The sequence below is a fragment of the Marmota marmota genome, unplaced genomic scaffold (genome assembly GCF_001458135.2).
Source record: "Marmota marmota marmota unplaced genomic scaffold, marMar, whole genome shotgun sequence".
Taxonomy (NCBI): Eukaryota; Metazoa; Chordata; class Mammalia; order Rodentia; family Sciuridae; genus Marmota; species Marmota marmota.
Window position 1 is genome coordinate 31,911,070 of NW_026000240.1, and position 27,149 is coordinate 31,938,218.

A 27,149-nucleotide genomic window follows, 5' to 3' on the forward strand; every position below is an offset into this window, starting at 1 on the left:
CCCCCCGCCCCGCCCACTTTGGAAACACTTTATTGACTATTCTCCCTAGTTGGAGAATATATTTGTATGCAGATAACTAAGAAAAGTTCTCAGTTATTTTCTTTTTTATTGATTTTTTTTAACAAAATGACAGTGGAATGCATTACAATTCTTACTACATGTATACAGAACAATGTTTGTATATAAAGTATGTTGACACCAATTCGTGTCTTCATACATGTTCTTTGGATCATAATGTCTATCACATTCCACCATCATTGCTAATCCCATGCCCCACTCCCTTTCCCTCCCAGTGGTTCCACTCCCAGTTTTCCAAGGAATCTCCATACTGCTTTCCATATTAGCTGTACTAATTTACAGTCTCACCAGCAGTGTATGAGTGTACCTTTTTCCCCACATCCTTGCCAACACTTATTGTTGTTTGTCTTCATAATAGCTGCCATTCTGACTGGAATGAGATGATATCTTAGAGTAGTTTTGATTTGCATTTCTCTAATTGCTAGAAATGATGAACAGTTTTTCATATATTTGTTGATTGATTGTATATCTTCTTCTGAGAAGTGTCTGTTCAGGTCTATTGGACGCAGGGTCTTTGGTTGTATTCCTAAATCCTTGATATATTTTGAGTTGAGTTTTGTGCATGGTGAGAGATAGGCATTTAATTTCATTTTGTTGCATATGGATTTCCAATTTTCCCAGCAACATTTGTTGAAGAGGCTATCTTTTCTCAAACTAAAAAGTTTCTTCTCAGCAAAAGAAATAATCTGTGAGGTGAATAGAGAGCCTACATCTTGTGAGCAAATTTTTACCCCTCACACATCAGATACAGCACTAATCCCTAGGGTATATAAACAACTCAAAAAGCAGAGCACCTAAAAAACAAATAACCCAATCAAAAAAATGGGCCAAGGACCTGAAGAGACACTTCTCAGAAGAAGATATACAATTAATCAACAAATATATAAAAAAATGTTCATCATCACTAGCAATTAGAGAAATGCAACTCAAAACCATTCTAAGATTTCATCTCACTCCAGTCAGAATGGCCGCTATTATGAAGACAAACAACAATAAGTGTTGGTGAAGATGTGGGGAAAAAGATACACTCATATATTGCTGCTGGGCTGCAAAATGGTGCAGCCAATATGAAAAGCAGTATGGAGATTTCTTGGAAAACTGGGAATGGAACCACGATTTGACCCAGCTATCCCTCTCCTCGATCTATACCCAAAGTACTTAAAAACAGCATACTACAGGGACACAACCACATAATGTTTATAACAGCACAACTCACAATAACTAAACTGTGGAGCCAACCTAGATTCCCTTCAATAGATGAATGGATAAAAAAAAAATGTGGCATATATACACAATGAAATTTTACTCAGCAATAAAAGAGAATAAAATCATGGCATTTGCAGGTAAATGGATGGTGTTGGAGAAGATAATGCTAAGTGAAATTAGCCAGTCCCAAAAAACCAAATGCCAAATGTTTTCTCTGATATAAGGCAGCTGATTCATAGTGGGATAGGGAGAGGGAGCATGGCAAGAATAGACAAACTCTAGATAGGGCCGAGTGGTTGGAGGATAAGGAAGGGGGCATGGGATTATAAATGATGGTGGAATGTGATGATCATTATTATCCAAAGCACAGGTATAAAGACACAAATTGGTGCAAATATACTTTGTATACAAACAGAGATATGAAAAATTGAGCTCTATATGTGTAATAAGAATTGTAATGCATTCCATTGTCATATATAAATAAGTAAATTTAAAAAAGAATTAATTCTCATATTGTTGCATGAAATATAAAAGGCAAACACTACCAAATTCATTCTATGAGCCAGTATCACCTGGATACCAAAAACAAATAAGGAAACATCATGGAATGAAAATTATAAGTTAATATCACTGATGTACCCAAAAGCAGAAATTCTTAACAAAACATTAGCAATTCATGTTCAAAAACATATTTAAAAGATTGTACATCATTATCAAGTTGGTTTTACTGTAGAATACAAGATTATTTCAAATCAATAAATGTTAGTCTATCACATGAATTAAGGACAAAAAAAAAGATGTAGAAAAGGGCTTTAACAACACTTGTCCTCCATTCATGTTAAAAACCCTGAAGAAATTAGCGATAGCAAAAATTTACTTAAAAGTCATAAAGATTAACCAGGCATGATGGCACACTCCTGTAATTCCAGTGGCTCTGGAGGATGAGGCAGGATGATCATGAGTTCAAAGCTAGCCTCAGCAAAAGTGAGGCACTAAGCAACTCAGTGAGACCCTGTCTCTAAATAAAATACCAAATAGGGCTAGGGGTATGGTTCAGTAGTGGAGTACCTCTGAGTTCAATTCCTGGTATTCCCCCTCCAAAAAAAAGTCATAAAAATTATACATGATAAACCCGAAGCCAACATCATAATGAACAGGGAAAAACTGACAACATTTCCTCTGAAATAAGGAACAGAACAAACATGTCTGCCCTTACCACTCCTTTTCAATATAGTACTTGAAATTTTAGCAAGAGCCAATTAGGTAAGAAATAAAAGGGATACAAATAGAAAAGGAAGGAAGCAAATTATTGCTTTTCACAGAAAATATGATCTTATACTTGGAATATCCAAAAAACTCCATCACATGACTTCTAGAGCTAATAAATTCAGAAAAATAGCAGGATAAAAAAATCAACATATATAAATCATTAGCTTTTCTTTACATCAATAAGGAATCTGCTAAAAAAGAAACCAGGAAAACAAATCAATTTACAATAGCCTCAAAAAATACTTAGGGCCGGTATGCACCTGTAATCTCAGCAGCTCAGAAGCTAAACCAGGAGGATCAAGAGTTCAAAGCCAGCCTCAGCAAAAGTGAGGTGCTAAGCAACTCTGTGAGATCCTATCTTAAATAAAATACAAAATAGGACTGGGGATGTGGCTCAGTAGTCAAGTGCCCTAAGTTCAATCCCCAGTACCTACCCCACACACACGAAAAAAAAAGAAAAACAACTTAGGAATAAATTAAACCAAAGAGGTAAAAGACCTCTATAATGAAAATTATAGAACACTGATGAAAGAAAATAAAGATGACACTAGAGGATGGAAAGGTCTCCCATGTTCATGGATAGGCGGAATTAATATTGTTAAAATGCCATACTACCAAAAGCAATGTACACATTCAGTGCAATCCTCATCAAAATACCAATGACATTCTTAACAGAACTAAACAGTCCTAAAATTCATATAAAAGAATAAAAAACCAGAACAACCAAAGCAATTCTGAGCAATAACAGCAACACTAGAGGCATCATAATTACAGACTTCAGATTATACTTCAAAGCTATAGTAACAAAAACTGCAAGTTAGTAGCATAAAAACAGACATATAGACCAAAAGAATGGAATAGATGACACAGGGACAAACCCACATAGATAGTTATCTGATCCTTGACAAAGGTACCAAAAACATTTGTTGAAGAAAAGAAAGCTTTTTAAAGAAATGGGTAGCCCCCATTTAGAAGAATGTAACTGGATTCCTATCTCTTACTCTGCACAACTCAACTCAAAGTGGATTAATAACCTAAGAATTAGGCCAAAATCTCTGCAACTGTTAGTAGAACACATAGGGTAAATATTCTAACATATAAGTGCAGGAAACAACTTCCTTAATAGGATTACTAAAGTTCAGAAAATAAAATCATAAATTAATAAATGGGATGGCAGCAAATTTAAAAGTTCGTGCATAGCAAAAAAAAAATTAAAACTGTAACAAGGGAACCTACATAATGGGAAAAAGTCTTTAGTAGCTATTCTGACAGGGGTTTAATATCCAAAATACATAAAGAACTCAAAAACCTAACACCAACAAATAGCCTAGTCAATAAATGGGCAAATAATCTAAGCAAACATTTCTCAAAAGAAGAAATACAAATGGCCAACAAATACATGAAAAAATATTCATCAGAGAAATGCAAACCAAAACTATACTGAGATTTCACTCCAGTTAAAATGGCAATATTTTAAGAATATGAGAAATAATAGATGCTGGCAAAATTGTGGGGTGTGGGGAAGAAACACATATACTCTTAGTGGGATTATAAATCAGTACAACCACTATGGAGACTAGAACTGGAATCATCATATGATCCAGCTATATCACTCCTTAGTATTTATCCCAAAAGAACTGAAGTCAGCATCCTAGAGCAATACATGCATAAACATGTTTTTTAGCAGTGCAACTCACAATAGCCAAGTTATGGAAACAGCCTATGGAACCTACAGATGAATGGATAAAGAAAATGTGGCATATACACACAACTGAATTTTACTCAGCCATGAAGAACATAATTATGTTATTTTCAGGAAAATAGATGGAACTGGAGAACATCATGCTATGTTAGATATGCCAGACTCAAAAAGTCAAGGGTCATATGTTTTCTCTCATATTCAGAAGTTAGAAAGGAAAAAAAAATAGAAAGAAAAGTGACCTAATGAAAATAGAAGAGAAACCAGTATTAGGTAAAGGGTATCAGGGGAGGAAGAAGCAGAGGAAAGAGGATGTGCAGGAAAATGAAATAGATCAATTTATGCTATGTGCATGTACAGATAGATATCACAATTAATCCCACTATTATGTATAATGATAACACATTAATAAAATGCTTTTTAAAAAGGTGATATATTAGATTCCCAAATCATATCCTATGCTATTCTACCTCTGAGACTTTTATCACATTGTTTCCCTTAACTACAAGTCCTTGCCCCATATAAGTTGACCAAACCTTCTCATACTTCAAATTCAAATATAATCTGCCAGTCCCTGCAATCAGAATTCATTTCTTTCTTTATTAACTGCAACAGTGCTTCAATCACACCCTTTCCACGATACCATATTACCCCTTACATTTTCACCATTGATATAAATGACTCATTTTAGCCTACCAGACAAGTTCATTAAATAAATATTACCAAATTATGTCTGTTATCCCATACTATGCGTAGGAATTGTATCCAACACAGAGTTAAGACTCAGTAATGGCTTTTGGAAAGACACTTAATTACTGCTGCCCCTGTGAACTTCAAGCTCAGAAGGAACCAATAAATAATCTAGAAAACTAATTTATTCAGAAACAATGAGAACTGGAATTGCCAAGGCAACAGGGAGCTCATGTCAGTTTAAGGAGCATATCTTTCTTTTAGAAAAGGCATGCATCAGAGGCCAAATTGGAACCAGAAGGTTGCTCAGGGCGCCAGGAGAATGAATTGGGTGACTTTTATGAGTAACAGCAACAAGTTTGGTGGCTTAATCATAAAACTACACCCAGAACCAGAGGTAGAATTGCCTATACTCAGGATCTGGGTGTTATCTTTGTTCAGTGGTACTTAAACTTTGGCTCATTTTTCTTTTGTGACTGTTGGTTTCCACACTAACCATTTTCTGTTTTTTGCAGTTCACAGCCTTGGCTGCATATTAGAATCACCTGGAGAGATTTCAACAATCCTTTTGGCTGAGCAATGCCCCACAGCAAATAAATCAGATTTTCTGAAGGTGGGTCTTGGACCCAGGAGTTTTTGAGTTCTACAGGTGATTCTCATGTGTAGTCAATGTTTATAACTACATTGATATAATTTTGTGTAGCAAGTTAATATCACCAGAGAATAGAAGAGTCCAACCTTTACTGCTTTGTGCCCAAATTCCATATGTTCTTCCCACAACTGTGCCCCTCTCTCCTGAATATATGTGACCTTACCTAATCTCTATTGTGTCTACTAATCCTAAGCTTTCTGAGGATGTCTTCTCCTTAGCCAAATGAAAGACCTTTGGGCTATATTTCACAGGTCTCTAGTTCAGTACATTGTTAGGTACCAGCCAAATAAGTAGGACAAATTACTTTTGATATATATGATGGGTGGGAGTACCCAATATTGTATCTTTTTTTCACCAGTGTTTTACAGAAATGAGGTAGGAAGAAGCTAGAAGCAAAATGACATAGAATTAATAAAAGAGGGAAAAGTCTTGAGTGCTAACTTCTTTGTGGTCCACTATGTAGGATTATGATGTGACAGAAAAATTAATCAGGAAAAAGTCAATCTCACATTTTGAGAGTCTGAGATGGCTTATACGATGAATGTTGTGTTGAGCACCATACAAGATAAAAATGCTATGAGAGTTGGGGACAGAGTGATGGGGAGTTACTTTCAGTCAGAAGATCATGGGAACTTTTGTTTGTGGGAGAAGAACCATGCTTATGGGAGCCTTTGGTTATAGGAGAGGGGGAACCAGAATTCACACTTGGCCTGGGATGCTGGTTAAAACTTGAAGATTTGGGGCTAAGAGGAAAGACGCTGGGATAGGAAATGACCTAAGCAGAGATGAAAATGTATGAATCCATGGAGAAAGAAAATGGGACAGCAAGTAATTACACTTCCTCCACAACAGAAAAAAACAATATCTGAAGTACTCTGCCTCTTTGGTAGTTTAGGAACTATATCACATCAAAGATGTGGTTAAATTTTGACAAGTTGTGAGAGTTTGGTCATTTGCTTTTTTACTCCCATAATATGAGGTGATGTCTCCCAAAGGATTGGGTAGTAGATGTAGAGCCTTCATGAATGCATTTACATGTTTCAGTCTTGAAAGGTCTCAAATTAAATTACACATAAGGGAACTTGGGGATAAAAATATCATCCATTTCACTGATGATAACAATACGGTGCAAGTTTGGCCACCTGCCATTTCCTGTAGCATTATTTTACCTTAATAAAAAGAAGATAATGTCAGACCTGTACAAGTAAATTTGTGTCTGAAACTGAGAAATATCTCTGCTAAAGAGAGTGGAGCAATCTGCACACGTCAGTGCTTAGAAGCCTGGGAAGTGGCAGACTGACAGTTCAGGGGCACAGAGAGCCCTGGAAGCCCCGCAGCTGTTCTCTAGTGCAGCCTGCAGTCATCACCATGGCAACATCCCTGCTGGGAATGCAGCTCAATCCATAGAAACCACCATCATTTTAAAATTAAAGCAGATGATTCCAGATTGCATCCTGTGTAACAAAACCCATTTTTATAGAAATATCCTTTCTAAGGACATAATTTGAACAAATGGGCTGAATTTGAATAGGGATTATGAATAAGATGGGTGATTCTCAAACTTTAGCTTGTTTCAAACTCACCTGGTGAGCTTGTCAAAACACAGATGGTCAAGCCTCACCCCCAGAATTTCTGATTCAGTAAGACTGGGCTGGAGGCCAGGAATTTGTATTTCTAACAAGTTCCCATGTTATATTGATAATTCTGGTCTGGAATCCCACTTTCAAAACCACCGAATTACATACTCGCATTATTTCTGTGTTAATTTCCCAAGTTTTTGTCATTATACTGTGGTCATATAAGAGAAGGTTCTTGGCCTTATAAGATACAGTAGTATTTGGGGAACAGAGGCATCATGTCTGCAACTTTGTACTTCTCAGCTTTCCATTACTATGACAAAAGACTTAAGAAAATCAACTTAAAAGGAGAAAAGGTTTATTTTGCTCATAGTTTCAGATTTTAGTCCATGGTCAGCTGCCTCCATTGCTTTTGAGCCTGTAGTGAGATGGAACATCATGGTGGGGAGAAACATTTGGAGCAAAGCTGTTCACCTCATGGCAGCCAGGAAGAAAAGAAAGGAGGGACACCAACATCCCAATATCCCCTTCAAGGTACAACCCAAATGACCTAACTTATTTCTACTAGATCCCACCTCCTAAGGTTCCATCATCTAACAATATCACAGGCTGGAAACTCAGTCTTTAATACATGGGCCTTTAGGGGACATTCAAGAGCCAAACTATAAGAAATGTATACTCAAATGGTTCAGGAAAAAAATAGGTAAATACAACAGATAGATAAATAGATAGAATGATCAAGAAAATGTAGAAAAATGATGACAATTGGGGAATCTGGATGAAGAATCTATAGGAGTATATTGTGTTATTCTTGTAACTTGTCTGGTAGTTCAAAATTATATTAAAATAGAAAAAAATTAGGGAATATTATAACATATCATCTAGACCTGTCCAATATGTTAGCCAGTAGCTACACAGGGTAATTTAAATTTAAATGATTTGAAATTGAATAAAATTTAACATACAATACCTCAATTGCTCTAACCAAACTTCAAGACCTAAAATGCCATGTATGACTAATGTTAGACAACACAAATATAAATCATTTCCAGCATCACAGTAATTTTTATTGAACAGTGCCAAGTACAATTTAAAATATTTTAAGAACAGGCAGTAAAGAGTCTTTGAAAGATTAACTAAGACTAAGGTAGTAGTGAATGTAGAAGTACTCATCACGAGCAGCTGGAGTTAGTTATTTCTGATATAAGACTTTTATTAACTAAAGGGGCTAAAGAAGAAAATTATAGCCAGTGAATCATAGTACAGTACCTATGCAAATATCTATAGTTTTGAATGGATTAGTAGCACATTTGCAAGAAAATCTGTTCAGTACCACCAGCACTCTTTTACACTTCATCATCATATTGATTTTCTTAAGAGTTCATTAGATAACGGAGAAGATGATATCCAAATGACATGGTTTTCTTCTTTTTCCCCACTTTCCTCCAAATAGAAGATGGGCAAGATCTAAGTGAGTAAACACCCAGCAAAGCTGAGCTGGGGAGGCTGATCTAAAGGAAAACGGTCAAAATCTGGAATGCTTCCAACTCATTCAAATAAATTTTGCTATTGGTTTCACTTTGGGTGATACACCAGATGATGTGTAAAGCCGGCAAGGCTGGTTTTCATTGCCATTTGTACTTCGGAGCTTGTTTTCCTTCTCCTGCCTATGATAGACCAGGCACCTTCGGATTGTATGTGGATTTCCAAACTTTCTGACCCAAAAAAGCCTGACTTCTACTTTAAAGTACTTCTTTCTTCCCAACATTGTTTCTTTGGGGTTCCAGAAACACCCAAGTGATGAGCTGACTAAATTCATTCTAAACAGTTCCAAATTATACTGAGAAGCATTTGGCTAATCCTAGCTCCCAGAATACTCTGGGAGATACTTTTTGAGTAATTTATCTTCAGATATTCTCCTGCCTAACCCAACCCTGCCACCTCTCCCAGACTTAACCCCTCAGGAGTAACAGATCTGCACTATAGCTACACGTTGTCAATTTCCCCTTCTTGGGGCTCAATAAAATACAAAGCTGTTACTTGGAAAGAACAGAGAGTAGCAGGAAAAACTGCAAATACCTGAAGCCATAAATCATAAATCAATATATATGAAGGATTTCAGCAGTGGGGGGGGCATTATTTGCAGTTTCAAATTTCCATTATGTAAAATAAGCCATAAAACTAGAAGCCAAAACTCAGGAGATATACCTCTGCTCTGTCCAGGCCTCTGTTAGGGTATTTAAATGTCCATCTAAGGTTTGGTGGACACCCTCTGCAAAAAATATTGAAACGTCTTCTGCATGTATTTCTCCTTAAATTATATTCATTCTTACTGAATTTTCCAAAGGGAAATTAGAAATGATTTTTGTTGGAGTTAGGGTTGTGGTTAGTGATAGAGTGCCAGTCTGCCATGTGTCAGGTACTAGGTTCCATCCTCAGCACCGCATAAAAATAAATAAATAAAATTAAGGTATTGTGCCCATTTACAGCAATAACAACAAAATTTTAAAAGGAATTTTGTCAGTTACTTAGAGATGATTATTCTTAGCTCCAAAACATGAGATTCCAAGTCTTTATAGTTTAACTTATAGTTTGATAATTGACCAGATGGCTCTTTATATAAGGTTTTTGACTATGCAACAGACTTTTATTAACATTTCCAAGAGAGAAGAAGAGTCTCACCTCACAGTACTCCGTGATAATGCAGAAATTATCTTGCTCCACAAAACTTGCATGGAACTTGACAATGGCTGGATGGTCCAGCTTGGAAAGGAGCTGGGCTTCCAAATTGGCCTGCACAGTCTCATTTGGATTTAACTCTCCAACAGAGATTTCTTTTAGAACCTTTCTGCAGCCAAAACATTTTAAATACATTCAGAGTTGGAAAACACATTTAACACATATGAGCAAGTGGTACAGAACGACCTAATTAATGCCCAGGTTGTAGGTCTAGTGTTGTTATGATACTGTCTCCTGGTGAGCCCTGGGCCTGCTTCCCTGTCCTTGTCAGTGACATGGTCTCCCCAAGGCCTCTAACTTACATACATCCAATTCGGTAGAGGGCAGATATGAAGCTAGTCTTGAGCAACATTGCTGGGGTGGCTCTTCTGTCTCACTAGAGGGTTTGGTTTCACTTAGTCTCTCTCATGGTCTCTGTTTCTATTGCTTACATTTTATTTCTGCCTCATTTTCCTCTGCTTTTTAATTTTTTTCTCTGACTCTACCTTCTCTGTTTCTGTCACTTTCTCTTATATCCATACATATGCATCATTTATATATAAATATATGTACTATATATAAAATATATACCAATTTATATAATTATAATATAATAGATTTGATTATATATAATATAAATATAAACATTTTTATTAAAAATATAAATACATATAAGTATATAATATCTAAAACTGTCTCTCTGTATGACTTTTTTCTTTGTCATCTCTGTGTCATTCTCTTTGCCTCTTTCTGGGTCTCCTTCTGTCTATGCATAAACACATACACATATATACACACATACACTTCTATCAGTAGGAAAACAATATTTACTTATTTTCACTTTAAAACTATTCTTGATATATCAAGCTTTATTGCTACCAGTATTTAGGAGAAAGAAATGTTAACTGAAAACACTGATAGGAGTATTTAGGATCTCTAGCATATATAAATAGAATAGTTCATTAAAATTCCAAATCATTAATTTAAAAATTGTGATACTCAATGAGAATTGGACCAAAACATTATCTATTCTCATCTAAGAAAAAACTTCTGATGAACAAACCAATTATAGTACCAGAGTGTAAACTAGATTGCTGGGGGAAGCACTTCAGAACACCAATTATGTATATACAGACAAGTTCTGCTGATTATAAGTGAGCTTTGGTTGTTCATTACAGAAAATTCTGTAGGACCTATAGGACAAACATTTTTTAAATGTTCTTTAAGAGATACTACTTATGCATATTAATTAAAATGTATTTATAGCAGAAACTCTCTTAATTAAAGGCCCTTTAACAAATTCAGAAATTTTCTATCAGTCTCCAGTCATGTATAACAAGTGCTCACCCTGCCCTTGCCATAGGGAGTACCCATGGCTAGTTGCTTCTCTGCACACCTATGTACTTCTGCCCTTCCAGTTGAGGTCTGTGCTTACCCAAATCATTGTGTTTATGTCTGTTTATGCCAAGTGTGCTTAGTATTATAAATTTATGACTTACATACTATATAAACTGATGACATATCAGTTATCTTTGACAGGAAAACTAACAAATCAAATGTTTACCAAAAGACTCGACTGACAAATTGAAAAAAATTGCTGTCAAGTAATTGGCAAAACAGTTCTAAAAAGTTGGTTAAACATGTAAAAATCCAGTATTATGAGTTCAGATTGCTAAATTCTCATTCCACATTATAGAAGATCAATCTGGAAAACTTAATTAATATATTATGGATGTGGTTTATGCAAATAGTTGAAGGGCACTCAAATCAGAGGACATTAGATGTAGGCTGTACATCAAAAAATTAGAGAAAATGTAGCATATGATTTAAATTGATATCTTAATTAATCATGTCATTTTAAAATTGTTTCCTCCAGTCAACCAAGTACCAGTCCCAGTCACATTAGATAAGTAGGCTCTTACCATTATTATATACATGATTACTCTATAAAGTTTTCATTAATTCAAAACAAGGCTTTTTTTGTTTTACTGTAGAAGGTGTTTATATCTTAGGTAAAATTGGCTACTTGTGTCAGCTTCAGGGCCTAAAAGCTTTAATATTGCAGTCAGCACACTATTTTGTAGCTTCCCCCCATCCTATTTCTCAGTGATAATCTATGATTAAAAACAACAACAAAATTTAAGTTAGGAAATCTGTCCTAGAAATTAAGACCACAAACAGGAAAACTTTAAAAGTGCCCTTATCCTACATTAGTGTTGGATGAATAGCAAACAACCTTTTTCCTGACCAATAAAAGCTGTTAGATTTTTGCTTTCCAGTGTCTGAAAAGAAAATCCTTCTACTGGAAGATGACCATTATTGAGAAGTAAAATTTTTCTGAAATTTTGAGTCCTTTAACGTCTTATTCATTTTAAATATTCTCCCTAGTCTTCATTCTCCCTAGATAGGATGAATTCTGAATTCATCCCATCCCTAAAAGGCAACCAACAGGCACTAGCTGCTTCCACAAACAGCAAGTCAATTGCAATAGAAAGGGTGGCTCTGTGCTAGGAGACTCATCCACTTCAGGCTCCATTTGGCCATTTACAGGTGTCTTTAAATATGACTGCAATTTAAAAAGTTGGAACATTTGGTTCCCTTCCCCTAACAGGTACATTCACATTGTTTTTTTGTTGTTTTGGGGTGGGGGTGGGTACCAGGGATTGAACTCAGGGGCACTCATCAACCACATCAGGGGCACCACATCAACAGCACTATTTTGCATTTCATTTAGAGACAGGGTCTCCCTGAGTTGCTTATCACTTTTGCAGAGGCTGGCTTTGAACTCACAATCCTCCTGTCAGCCTCCCAAGCCACTGGGATTATAGTGTGCACCACCACACCCTGCTCACATTGGTTTTTTGTATTAAATACTACATTAGGCCTCTCGATAATGAAGTAGATTCGAGAGAAATACATGATTGGTAACCTATTCTGTAGAAAAACTTCTATCAAGAATTTGACATGTTATTAGGAGGGGCATCTCAGGCTGTTGATATGCCCAAAGGGAATGGAAATGACATATGAAGCTATGTTTTTCTGTAACTTCTAAAGATTTCAAAACAGCAGGCAAAGCTTCATGGTGGTTTTCCAGTAATTTACTGTGCTCCAGCTAGCATGCAGTTGTAAAAGTCACAGTGGTTAAGCACGATAATATAAATCCTTACACAAACTTGTAATATATTCTTGCTGTGAAGGAACAAATGCTTGTTTTTCTTTACAAACACCAACTATTATGCAATGGAGCATGAGATTTTTACATACAGTTACCTGAGCCCTGTCTGGAAGCCTGATGATAAAGCGTAAAATCTTGTTTACCCACAACTTTCCAGATGTAGTTAGGTTATTAAGGCAGGTGATATCTATTATTATCATCTCTAGCTGACACAGAGAAATGCTTTCCTTGCCTAAAATTGTGTCACTGGACTGACAAAAGAAACTCTCACTGTATATCACTCAATACAAGATCCATATCAACCAAAGACAGCATGGAAGCTTACCAAGTCAAGGACAATTTGTCACTTGCTCAATGACTCTCAGCCTGTCACCCCTTCTAAATAACATGACAGACATTTATTTTATCACAGTCTCAACTATTCAGGAGAAACTTCATGACAGCAGCAAGAACAGGCACCTCAGGAGACTCACTCATTTTGCAAGCCTCCTGTTTTCTTTCTCAAGTGGCATGCATTTGTCTTTCTAGAGTCAATAGTAAACTGACTTTGGAAATTTAGGATAACCACAGCTAATTCCGTTCCTTTGAAATTAGCCCAGTTGATATTTTTGAAACATTAACCCTGGGGTATTTTCTCCCAAATTCCTGTATACTCTTTCACATTCTCCCTGTCCAACCAGTATAATAGATACTGCTATAAAAGAGAAACCTGCTAGGGCTGGGGATATGGCTCAGTTGGTAGAGTGCCTGCCTAGCATGCACAAGTCCCTGGGTTCAATGAAAAAAAAAAAGGAAAAGCAAAAGAGAAACCTGGAGGAACACTTAACCAATGGATGAGAATTCTTGCTATCCACCACTAAGAAATTTTAAAAAATAAAAAAACACAACTCCATTGTGTTTTTATACCACATTTTCTTTATCTATTCATCTGTTGACAGACACCTCCAGACCAGAGGAAAGCAAGAGGGTCAGAAAGCAGAGAAGAAATTAGGTTCTTTTTGTTGGTAGTGGTGCATATTAATTATATAGAGTGGTGAGTTTTATTGTGGCATATTCATACATGTATATAACATAATTTGATTGGTTTCAATCCCTAGTACTGCACCTGTTTCTTCCTTCTTCTCTCCAATTCATCCCCTTCCTTTACCCCAATGGTTTCCTTTCTACTTTCATGCCAATCCCTCTTTTTTTCCCCTCTAGCTTCCCACATATAAACAAAACATATGACACTTATCTTTCTGACTCTGGCTTATTTTGCTTAACACGATACTCTCCAAATCCATCCAGTTTCCTACAAATGGTATACTTTTATTCTTGTTTGAGATAAATAAAACTCCATTGGATTTATATACCACATTTTCTTTATTCATCTGTTGACAGACACCTAGGCTGATTCTATAACCTGGATATTGAAAATTAGTCCTTGAAAGTAGTTGTTGTTTTATAGGCCAGGTCTAGAGAGGAGCAAGGCAGAGAACACCAAGATGGATAGGAGGATTTCAGAACAAAAGACCTATGTTCTCTTTCCAAATAGTGCAGAGAAAACAACAGAACCCCTATAATTTCTTGTATCCAGCAAGAGGTAAGAGCTTTAGAAAGGTCAAGGGGCATGTAAGCAGATAGGTCTAAGAGGACTTTAAAATATCTAATATCTCATGGTGAACCTCACTGGAATACTAGAGATGGGAATGACATCCTATTAGCCATGGTTATTTCAGTGAGAGTCAGTCAGTTGGTAGGAATGGAAGTTTTTCCAGTTAAAATTTAAAGAGAACTATCCATGGTCTCTTCCCCTGTGACCTAACCATCAACATCTATTCATTTCATATATATACCAGGAAATACCAACAGTATGTCTACACTGCAGTGGGCATCAGGCATTCATGATCCCTACTTTGTGTGTTCTTAGGCAGAATGACTATTAAACAAACAGATAAATGCACATGGATACATGAATATGAATGTTTATATTGAAAACTTCAAATTGAAAAAATATCTGAAGTTTGTCTGATTTCAGAACTATAATCTAATGTGATCAGCAGCTACTGTACTCATTTAAGGCAAAGCCATAGGGTATTTTTCTATGTTTTTATTTGACACATTATAGCTGTACATAATGATGGGATTTATTGTTACTTACTCTTACTTTTACAAAATATAACAATATAATTTGGCCAGTATCATTCTCTAGCACTGACCTCCTCACTCCCCTATCGGTCCCTTATCTCTACTTATCTCCTTTTGATATTCATGAGACCTGCCTCCATCTTTCTTTTCCTTTTTACTCTCTAGCTTCCATATATGGGAGAAAACATTTTCCTTGATCTTCTGTATTTGGCTTATTTCACTTAACAATGGTCTCTATAGTTCCACCCATTTTCCTGCAAATGACATAATTTCATTCTTCTTTATGGCTGAATAAAACTCCATTGTGCATATATAGCACATTTTCTTTATACATTCATCTATTGATGAATTCTTAGTCTGGTTCCATAGTTTGGTTATTGTGAATTGTACTGCAACAAATATGAGTATGAATGTATCACTGTAGTATGATGATTTTAATTCTTCAGGATAAATACCAAGGGGTGGTATAGCTAGGTCATATAGTTCCATGCCTAGTCTTGTGAGGAACTTCCATACTGACTTCCACAGTGATTGAACTAATTTATAGTCCCATCAACAGTATAAGAGTGTTTCATTTTCTCCATATCCTCTCCAGAATTTTATTATTATTTGTATTCTTGATGACTTTCATTCTGATTGGTGTGAAATGAAATAAGTTTCAATGTAATTTTGATCTGCATTTCCCTAATTCCCTAATTGCTAATGATGTTGAACATTTTCATGTATTTGTTGGCCATTTGTATTTCTTCTTTTGAAAAGTATCTAATTCATTTTCCCATTTATTAATTGGGGTATTTGATTTTTTGTGTGTGTGTAAAGTTTTTCAATTCTTTATATATATAAATATTAATCCTCTAGAATCCAAGATGGTGGACCAGAGGGAGGCAGCATTCTGTGTCACTCTGTGACCCAGATCTCACCTAGTAGAAATACTGCATCTTGAGAGCGATAGAGGACCCCAATACCGCTGCTCTCGTGCAGAAATCACCAGCACTGTGCCCTCGCATAGGGCTCTGGGCCTCAGCATTCCAGCAGGACTCTCAGCTCCTGACATCCAACTCCCGAAGTTCTGCAGGGTTTGAGAGCACCTTAGCAGGATCACCTATCAGCACCACTGCAGAATTCCCACGCAGGTCACTCAACTGCTACATACCCTCAACACAATGCCATCGCCCAGCTTCCCCCACCCTACCTGACACCCCGGCGCTGGAAACCAACTGCCTCTATCTTGGCCCACCTTCCTCATGATGTTTGATAGGGGCAGCTCCCAGATTGGAACCCCAGCTGGCCAGGTACCTGATTTCCAACACCCCCCTCTTCCCAGCAGTGGGAATCCAGCACAGTAGATGACCAACTCAAAACAGCTCTCAGTGAGACAGGTGTGCTGTATGACCAGGGCGCCACCTACGGGACCCCTGGGGAGAACGTTCCTTTAATTGAGAACTGCTAAGGGAGAGGGAAACTGGGTAAAAGTTTGGAGACTAACAGAGAGACAAGGAACTGGGAAATCCTCAGGCAAGATAGGGAGATAGGACTGGGCACTCAAGTCATATAAGACTCAAGTCAAAAAGAGACCATTGAGGTGCAGTCTCCCTGAAGGGACTGGCAGATGCCACTTCTCACTTCCAGGTGTCCTGAACCAGGACCAGCCTTCCCACCCTGGTTACCTTCACCGTCCAGAGGGTGGAGATACCAACTAATAACAGACAACACCACCTATTGGATGAGAAGTGAAGCAGAAAAGATATGAATCTCTAAAACTATCAACAATCCTGGTTTCTTCCTTCGAGAATTTTTTTTTCTCTTTTTTCTTCTCCCCCTCTATCCTCCCACCCTCATATCCCCAACACATGTGAAACCAAGAACTTTGCATAAATCAGGATTTTTGAGGACTGGGACATCTGAATAATATAATATAGAGGTGCTGTATATGCCCTTTTTTTCTTTTATTTTTCTTTTCCCCTCCAATCTTTACTATTTTAACATCTTTTATTCTAAATATATATGTTTTGTTTTATGTACTCTACTGTCTTCCCACATACTTGTCTACCCAAAACTACTTCTTGTCTATTCTCTTGCCACTAATCCTCTTTGTAAGATTTCTCTTTCAAACTTCCTAAGATATATTAACTCTATATCCTCACATCCTACCTCCTCAGCATATCATCCTACGCCTCACCTCCAGTTCATTGTCACAGTCAGAAACAGTAAACCCTTTTACACACCTACTGATTATATTAAAGATAATAATCAAATCCAACAATTCTGTACATTGTGACCAAACTGTATGTGACTTAACAGCAACGAATTGTTCATTGGTGGTATATTGTTAATTTTAGGATCCATTAACATTGTCCTTCCCTACATAAGAGAGATTTTGGAACCCTACAGGAACACTACAAACCTACAGGGTAAAAACAATAACACCCAAGACCCACAGAGCTAGAAGGGAAGACACATGAGCAACATGAAAAGACAAGGGAAGAAAGTGCCCCAAACAAATCAAGATACCACATTATTAGATGGCAACCACAGCAGAAGAAATGACATAGAAGTAGTTCAGGATGAATGTGACTAAAATGTTCTGTGAACTGAAGAAAGATATAAGAGAGCAAATATAGGCAGTAAAAGATCATTTTAACAAGGAGCTACATAAACAAATACAAGAAGCAAAAGATCACCTCAACAGGGAATAGAGGTTCTACAAACAAACAAACAAACAAACAAACAAAAAACCAGAAATCCTTGAAATGAAAGAAACAATAAACCAAATTAAAAGTTCGATTGAGAGCATCACCAACAGAGTAGACTATTTGGAAGACAGGACCTCAGACAATGAAGACAAAATTCTTGAAAAAAATGTAGAGCACACAGTGAAAATGGTAAGAAACCATGAGCAGAACATTCAAGAAATATGGGATAGCATAAAAAGACCAAATTTCAGGGTTATTGGGATAGAGGAAGGCATAGAGTTCCAAACCAAAGGAATGAACAATTTATTCAATGAAATAATATCAGAAAACTTTCCAAACATGAAGAATGAACTGGAAACCAAATTCAAGAAGACTACAGGACGCCAAATATATAAAATCACAACAAAGCAACACCAAGGCACAGTATAATGAAAACATCCAACATACAGAATAAGGAGAGAATTTTAAAAGCCACAAGAGAAAGGAATCAAATTATATATAGGGGAAAACCAATTAGGATAACAGCAGATTTTTCAACACAGACCCTGAAAGCTAGAAGATTCTGGAACAACATATATCAAGCTCTGAAAGAAAATGGATGCAAACCAAGAATCTTGTATCCAGCAAAATTAAGCTTTATATCTGATGATGAAATAAAAACATTCCATGATAAACAAAAGTTAAAAGAACTTAAAGCTAGAAAACCAGCACTAGGAAACATGCTTGGCAAAATATTCTATGAAGAGGAAATAAAAGACAACAATGAAAATCAGCAGAAGGAGGAAGTACCCTAAAGGAAAAACTAATCAAAGAAGAAAACAAGTCAAGTTAAATTACAAAAATAAACAAATATGGCTGGGAATCAAAGCATGTCTCAATAATAACCCTGAATGTTAATGGCCTAAACTCACCAATCAAAAGACTTAGGATAGCAGATTGAATTTTTAAAAAAGACCAACAATATGCTTCCTCCAGGAGACTCATCACATAGGAAAAGACATCCAAAGACTGAAGGTGAAACGTTGGGAAAAATCATACCACACACATGGACTGGGGAAGCAAGCAGGGGTTTCCATCCTCATATCAAAGTAGACTCCAAGCCAAAGTTAATCAAAAAGGATAAAGAAGGACACTACATACAGCTCAAGGGAACCATATACCAACAAGACTTAACAATTATAAAAATATATGCCCCCCAAAATGGATAAGCTATGTTCATCAAACAAATTCTTCTCGAGTTCAAGAATCAAATTGATCACAACACAATAATTCTGGGTGAATTTAACACACCTCTCTCACCACTGAATAGATCTTCCAAACAAAAGTTGAATAAAGAAACTATAGAGCTCAATAATACAATCAATAATATTGATTTATCTGATATATATATATAGACTATTTCATCCTTCATTAAACGAATACACTTTCTTCTCAGCAATACATGATCTTTGTCTAAAATATATCATTTAATATGCCAAAAAGCAACTCTTAGCAAATACAAAAAAGTAGAAATACTACTATGCATTTTATCAGATCATAATGGAATGAAATTAGAAATCAATGAAAAAAATAAAAATAAAAATTATTCCAACACTTGGAGACTACAAAATATGCTACTGAATGAACAATGGGTTGCAAAAGACACAAAGGAGGAGATTAAAAATTCTTAGAGGTAAATGAGAACATAGATACAATATATCAAAATCTCTGGGACACTATGAAAGCAGTACTAAGAGGAAAGTTCATTGCATAGAGTTGATTCCTTAAAAGAAGAAAAAGTCAACAAATAAATGACCTACCATCACATCTCAAAGCCCTAGAAAAAGAAGAACAATTCAACACCAAAAGCAGTAGAAGCCAGGAAATAATTAAAATCAGAGCTGAAATAAATGAAATTGAAACAAAAGAAACAACTGAAAAAATTGACAAAACAAAAATTTGGTTCTTTGAAAAAATAAACAAAATTGACAGACCCTTAGCTATGCTAACAAAGAGAAGGAGAGAGAAAACTCAAATTACTAATGTACATGATGAAAATTTAATATCACAACAGATACTACAGAAATACAGAAGATAATTAGAAATTATTTTTAAAACTTATACTCCAAGAAAATAGAAGATATTGAAGGCATCGAAAAATTTCTTAAGCTATATTATTTGCCCAAATTGAATCAGGATAATATACACAATTTAAACAAACTAATATCAAGAGATGAAATAGAAGACATAAACAGAAGCCTAACAACCAAGACCAAATGGATACACAGGACCAAAATGGATACACAGCTGAGTTCTTCTAATCCTCCCATTCCCCACCTCCTCACTCACCCCACTCCCACCCCCCACCATCACATTATGAATCAGCATCCTTAAATCAGAGAAAACATTCGGCATTTGGTTTGGGGGAATGGCTAACTTCACTTAGCATTATATTCTCCAACTCCATCCATTTACCTGCAAATGCCATGATCTTATTCTCTTTTAATGCTGAATAATATTTCATTGTGTATATATACCACATTTTCTTTATACATTCATCTACTGAAGGGCATCTTGTTTGGTTCCACAGTTTAGCTATTGTGAATTGTGCTGCTATAAACATTGATATGGTTGTGTCCCTGTGGTATGCTGTTTTTAAGTCCTTTTGGTATAGACAGAGGAGTGGGATAGCTGGGTCAAATGGTGGTTCCATTCCCAGTTTTCTGAGGATTCTACATACTGCTGTCCACATTTGCTGCACCAATTTGCAGTCCCACCAGCACTGTATGCATGCCTTTTCCCCCAATACTCGTCAACACTTATTGTTGTTTGTATTCTTAATAGCTGCCATTATGACTAGAGTGAGATGAAATCTTAAAGAGTAGTTCTGATTTGCATTTATCTAATTGCTAGAGATATTGAATGTTTTTTCATATATCTGTTGATTGATTGTATATCTTCTTCTGAGAAGTATCTGTTCAGTTCCTTAGCCCATTTAATGATTGGGTTATCTGTTTGTGTGTGTGTGTGTGTGTGTGTGTGTGTGTGTGTGTGTGTTAAGATTTTTTAGTTCTTTTTATATCCTAGAGTTTAGTGCTCTATTTGACATGCAAGCGGTAAAAATTTGTTCCCAAATTGTAGGCTCTCTATTCACCTCACTGACTGTTTCTTTTGCTGAGAATAAGCTTTTTAATTTGAATCCATCACATTTATTGATTCTTGATTCTAATTCTTTCACTATAGAAGTCTTATTAAGGAAGCTGGGCTTAATCTGACATGATGGAGATTTGGGCCTACTTATTCTTCTCTTAGATGCAGTGTCTCTGGTTTAATTCCTAGGTCTTTGATCCACTTTGAGTTGAGTTTTGTGCATGGTGAGAGACAGAGGCTTAATTTCATTTTGTTGCTAATGGATTTCCAGTTTTTCCAGCACCATTTGTTGAAGAGGCTACCTTTTCTCCAAAGTATGTTTTTGACGCCTTTGAGTAATATAAAATAACTGAAATTAAGTGGGTTTCTCTCTGTGTCTTCTATTCTGTACAATTGGTCTACAAGTCTATTTTGGTGCCAATACCATGCTGTTTTTGTTACTACTGCTCTGTAGTATGATTTAAGGTCTGGTACTGTGATGTAATGCAACCTGCTTCATTCATCTTGCTAAGAATTGCTTTACCTATTGTGGGTCTCTTATTTTTCTGGTTGAATTTCATGACTGCTTTTTTTTTATTTCTGTGAGAAATGTCATTGGAATTTTGATTGGGATTGCATTAAATCTGTATAGTTCTTTTGGTAGTATGGTCATTTTGATAATATTAATTCTGCCTATCCAAGAACAAGGTAGATCTTTCCATGTTCTGATTTAATTTCTTTCTTTAGCATTCTGTAGTTTTCATTGTAGAAGTCTTTCACATCTTTCATTAAATTGATTCCCAAGTTTTTTTGTTTTGTTTTGAGGCAATTTTAACTGTGGTAGTTTTCCTCATTTCCCTTTCAGAAGATTTGTCATTGATATTCAGAAATGCCTTTGATTTAAGCAAAATTAGTTTTAGATTTGATGATGAAATAAAAACCTTCCATGATAAACAAAAGTTAAAAGAATTTACAACTAGAAAGCCTGCACTAAAGAAATCCTCAGCAAAATATAACATGAAGAGGAATTTAAAAACAACAATGAAAATCAGTAAAGGGAGGTATTACACTAAAGGAAAAACTAATCAAAGGAGAAACCAAGTCAAGTTAAATACCAAAGATAAAATGACTGGGAATATAAATCATGTCTCAATAATAACCCTGAATGTTTATAACGTAAACTCACCAATCAAAAGTAAGATAAAATGTCATGAAAATTGAAAAATTAGCATCAAATTAATTACAATCTACTGATAAGTTCTATTTCCAATTCTTTTAAAGATTTAGTATATAAAATCAAACAGCATAATAATATAATAAGTAAATATATATATATATAATATATAAATATATAGTAAATATTTAAATATAATAAGTAAATGATAATTAGTAATAAAGATTAAAAATCAAATAAAAATAAAATTATTTGAGACATTTTCATTTGACAGATACACTATTTCTTGCTCCTGTCTAAATTACATTTTTATTTATGGTGACAATTTCCATGCAGTGTTCCAATACCGATACAATAACAAATTATGCACATTGCCTTTATTTTTAAGAAACAGAAAATAAACAAGACTTTTCAGGAGCAGAAGGTTTGAAGAGAGATACTATAAAATTTTTAAAAAATCTAATAATCATGTGAATATTACTTGTTCCATTGGTATAAATTAAAAAAAAAAAACAGAAATTATTTGAGCACATAACTCAAGACCAGAGATGGTACTGGTACTCACTGGACAATCTTGGCAAAAAAAAAATCTATGGTGTCAGTGTAAGAATAGAGCTGTCTTCAGAATATACTATGTTCATTTCTTCTCCAGAGGGTTAATTGCAGAAAAAAATAGAAGAAAAATCTCTAATTGCCTTGTTGTATAAAACCCTTTTCTAGAACTTTGCCAGGGTCTAGGCACATAAACAAAGGAGATAATAAAAAGCTAGCATTTGCTCTGGTTGTGTTGAAAGTGTCTGTATATTTGTACACTCACTACAAGGCAGTGATTTCCTCACCCACTTCTACAGCATAGCTTTCAAAAAACTATCTCATGAAAGAATTCATGAGAACAATGCCCTCCCCTCTCCTTTTAGCAAAAAAAAAAAAAAAATGGATTCCCCTCATGAAAGAGATTTCTGGAACTCCATTCTACTTTCCACTCTAAAAGTTTTCTTTATGCGCGAGAAAGAAGATGGTGGATTAGAGGAAGGGTGCCCTTCCAAGCAGTTCTTCAGTCAAGTTTTCAAAAGCAGGCAGAGGATGCCACTGCCACATATGCCACTGTAGTGCCTAAGGTTTCTACTCTGGGCATGGTCTCCGCCAACTCGGTACTTGTGATGCTACCTCCATGATCGCTGCCACTGAATGGAAGTCTCCTGTCAATCAAGTGCTGCCTACACTGCTATTGCCATCCCTGCTGCCTCTGATTCCACTGCTGCCAGCCTGAGGTAGCCTGGAGGTCTTCTTTTCGAGTGCTGCTGCCCTTGCAGCTGCAACTACCTGTTGCTGCCAAAGAAGACACCACTGCCCCCAGATGCAAATGAAGCCAACACTGATGCTGACCCCGGAGATACCTTATGATGCTGCTCCCACAGCTGCTGCTGACCCACTGTCTGCTGCCAACAACCACTGCCACTACTGCAGCTACCACGGGCTAGGAGACTGTTGCAGGGGAGACTCCCGGTTTGGTTGCATGTGGCTGCCCCCATTTTGGAACACAATCCAAGGGCTGAGGCCTGGAGCCTGGGTGCCAGCAGGTTTATCACCCTGTGTCTGGGGACTCTAGCCTGGACCTGCATGTCCAGTGTGGGGGTGCCTGCAGGTTTGGAGGAGCCTGGGGTTTTCCTGCTGAGAGTGCTGGTGGCCCTTATCTTGCTGTTGAATCTCAGGGTTGCTCCTTTGCATGAGTGTATCCCTAGTGGTCTCTCTGCAAGGAGGAGCAGTGTTGAGATCTTGGGACTGCAGTGTGGCTGAGTCTGAGGTATCTGAAGCCCAGATTGGTGAGATAGAGACTTAATTTGTGAGGGCTGATCTGGATTTGGTGATCCCCAGAGACGTCAGAGACAGGGCTGAGAAAATGTTGAACACTGATAGAGACAGTTCAAATTTCCAGCAAGATTTATTTTATTCTTTGATTCTCTAATATCTCTACCATATAAGTGTGTGGAGGACAATAATATATAAATGGTGTTTTACATTTTTGTTGTATTCTTATGTCTTTAACTTTTTTCTCATTGTTCATATTCTTCCTCTCTCTTATCTATTTTCTTGGATTTTCTTTCCAACTTTTCTCCAATCAACATTCAATCTCTATTGGCTCCTCTTCCACTCTTCCTGTGAATTTTTATTTCTAGCTTCCTCTTCTCCCATGCGAATATAGCATACTATGCTACCTCTGTTCTCCCATCCAACATTTGAAATTTTAAACCATTTTAACAAATTTTCTATTTCTACTATAGATAGGTAGTGCACTCATCATTTGGTTTAATGTGAGAAAGCAATAGGCACCTCAGTGGGAGCTATTAGGTTTAAGGCTATATATTGTATACACTGGGTGCTATTGATATTGGTCTCACCATTAAAGGTGAGGAACTGGAAACCTTCAGAGACACTATAGGTCTACATGGTAGAATTTATGCTGCCTTAGGTCCATACTTCTAAATGGGAAAACACACTAATAACATGAAAAAAAAACCAACAAGAGAATAAAGCATCCCAAAGAAACCAAGATGCTTCAACAATAGAAGCCACTGATAACATAGTAGAAGAAATATCCAAGAAAGAGTTCAGATTGTATTTAGTTAAATTGGTATGTGAAGTAAAGGATACTTATACTTAAGGAATGAAATCAAAGAAAAAATACAGGAAGTGAAAGATCACTTCAATAAAGAGTGAGAGATTGTGAAAGAATAATCAAGCAGAAATCCTCGAAATGAAGGAATCAGTAAACAAAATTATAAATTCAATAGAAAGCATCACCAACAGATTAGACCACTTAGAAGACAAAATCACAGACAATGAAGAAAAATATATAATCTTGAAAGTAAAGTTGACCATGCAGAGAAGATGGTAAGAAACCATGTACAGAACATCCAAAAATTATGGGATAACATGAAAAGGTCAAATTTAAGAGTAATTGGAATGGCTGAAGGAACAGAAAAAAAAACAAAGGAATGCACAATCTTTTCAATCATATAACAGCAAAAAACTTCCCAAACCTAAAGAATGGTATGGAAGATCAAATAGAATATCCCAAATGTACAAAATTACTGGACCCCAAATGTACAAAATTACAGCAGACCCACACCAACACACATTATAATGAGAATGACTAACACAGATAATAAAGATAAAATCTTAAAGGCTGTGAGAGGAAAAAAGTCAAATTACATATAGAGGGAAAACAATTTAGATCTCAAATGATTTCTCAACCCAGACGCTCAAAGCTAGGAGATCCTGGAATAAAATATTTCAAGCTCTAAAATAAAACAGATGCCAACCCAGAATTTTGTATCCAGCAAAATTAAGTTTCAGATTTGAAGATGAAATTAAGACCTTCCATGATAAACAAAAATTAAAAGAATTCACAAATAGAAAGCCTACACTATAGAACATTCTCAACAAAATATTCTATAAGGATGAAGTGAAAAAAAGGTAAAAACCAACAAAGGGAGGATCTATACTAAAGGGACATTAAACCAAATGAGAAACTAAGACAAATCAAAAACAGAAATATATCAAAATGTCAAGGAATACAAATCATATCTCAATAATAACCTTGAATGTTAATGGCCTAAACTCATCAATCAAAACACATAGACTGGTAGATTGGATTAAAAAACAAGACCCCACAATATGCTGTCTTGAAAAGACTCACCTCATAGGTAAAGACATCCACAGGCTGAAGGTGAATTGATAGGAAAAACTTATCACTAATATGGATTGTGTAAACAAGCAGGGGTTTCCATTCTCATTTCAGATAAAGTGGACTTCAAACCAAAGTTAATCAGAAGAGACAAAGAAGGACATTTCATACTTACTAAGAAAAGTATACATAAGCAGGACATAATAATTATAAATATTTATGCCCCAAACAATGGAGCATCTATGTTCATCAAACAAACCCTTCTCAATCTCAAGAGTCAAATAGACCACACTACAATAATACTGGATTAACACACCTCTCTCACTACTGGACAGATCTTCCAAACAAAAACTAAATAAGGAGATTATACAACTAAATAATACAATCAATAATTTAGACTTAACAGACATACATAGAATTTCATCAATCAATGAGAAATATACTTTCTTCTCAGCAGCACATGGCTTCTTCTCTAAAATAAAACATACCTTATGCCATAAAGCAACTCTTAGTAAATACAAAAAAGAAAAGAGATAATACCCTTCATTCTATCAGACCACAGTGGAATGAAATTACAAATCAATAATAAAATAAAAAATAGAAGCTACTGTAACAAATGGAGATTAAATAATATACAATTGAATGATGAATGGATAGTAAATAAATCAAGGGTGAAATAAAAAGAATTCTTCGAGGTAAAGAGAACATTGATACAACATATCAAAATCTTTGGGACACTATGAAGGTAGTACTAAAAGGAAAATTTATTGCATTGAGTGCATTCATTAGAAGAATAAAAAGTCAACAAATAAATGACCTAACACTACATCTCAAAGCCCTAGGAGAAAAAGAACAAATAAATACCAAAAGCAGTAGAAGACAGAAAATAATAAAAATCAGAGATGAAATTAATGAAATCGAAACAAAAGAAACAATTGAAAAATTTCAAAACAAAAAGTTGGTTCTCAACAGCGGGAGGTATCTCAGTAAAGGGGGAGGAAAACAACCAAAAAGTAAAAACTAGCCAAACTAAAATAAATAAATAAATAAACATGATTGGAAGTACAAATCATATTTCAATTGTAACCTTAAATGTTAATGGACTAAACTCACCAATAAAGAGACACAGGCTGGTAACCTGGATCAAAAAAACAAATCCAACAATATGCTGCCTTCAGGAGACTCATGTGATAGGAAAAGACATACACAGGCTGAAGGTGAAAGGTTGGGAAAAATCATACCACTCACATGGCCCTCGGAAGCAAGCAGGAGTGGCCATACTCATATCGAATAAA

General features: G+C 35.9%; 1 protein-coding gene across 16 annotated transcripts in view; it reads right to left on the reverse strand.

The window, feature by feature from the left end:
• Nek11 (NIMA related kinase 11) overlaps window positions 1-27,149 on the reverse strand; it is a 312,014-nt gene that overhangs the window by 233,204 nt on the left and 51,661 nt on the right. For 13 of the 16 annotated variants that reach the window (XM_048794346.1, XM_048794343.1, XM_048794347.1 and 10 more), the window contains exon 3: window positions 9,854-10,019. The exons of the other annotated variants lie outside the window; for them this stretch is intronic. In XM_048794346.1, coding sequence (XP_048650303.1) covers window positions 9,854-10,019 — 166 coding nt within the window. The remainder of the gene's footprint in view (window positions 1-9,853; window positions 10,020-27,149) is intronic. 16 annotated transcript variants of the gene reach the window in all.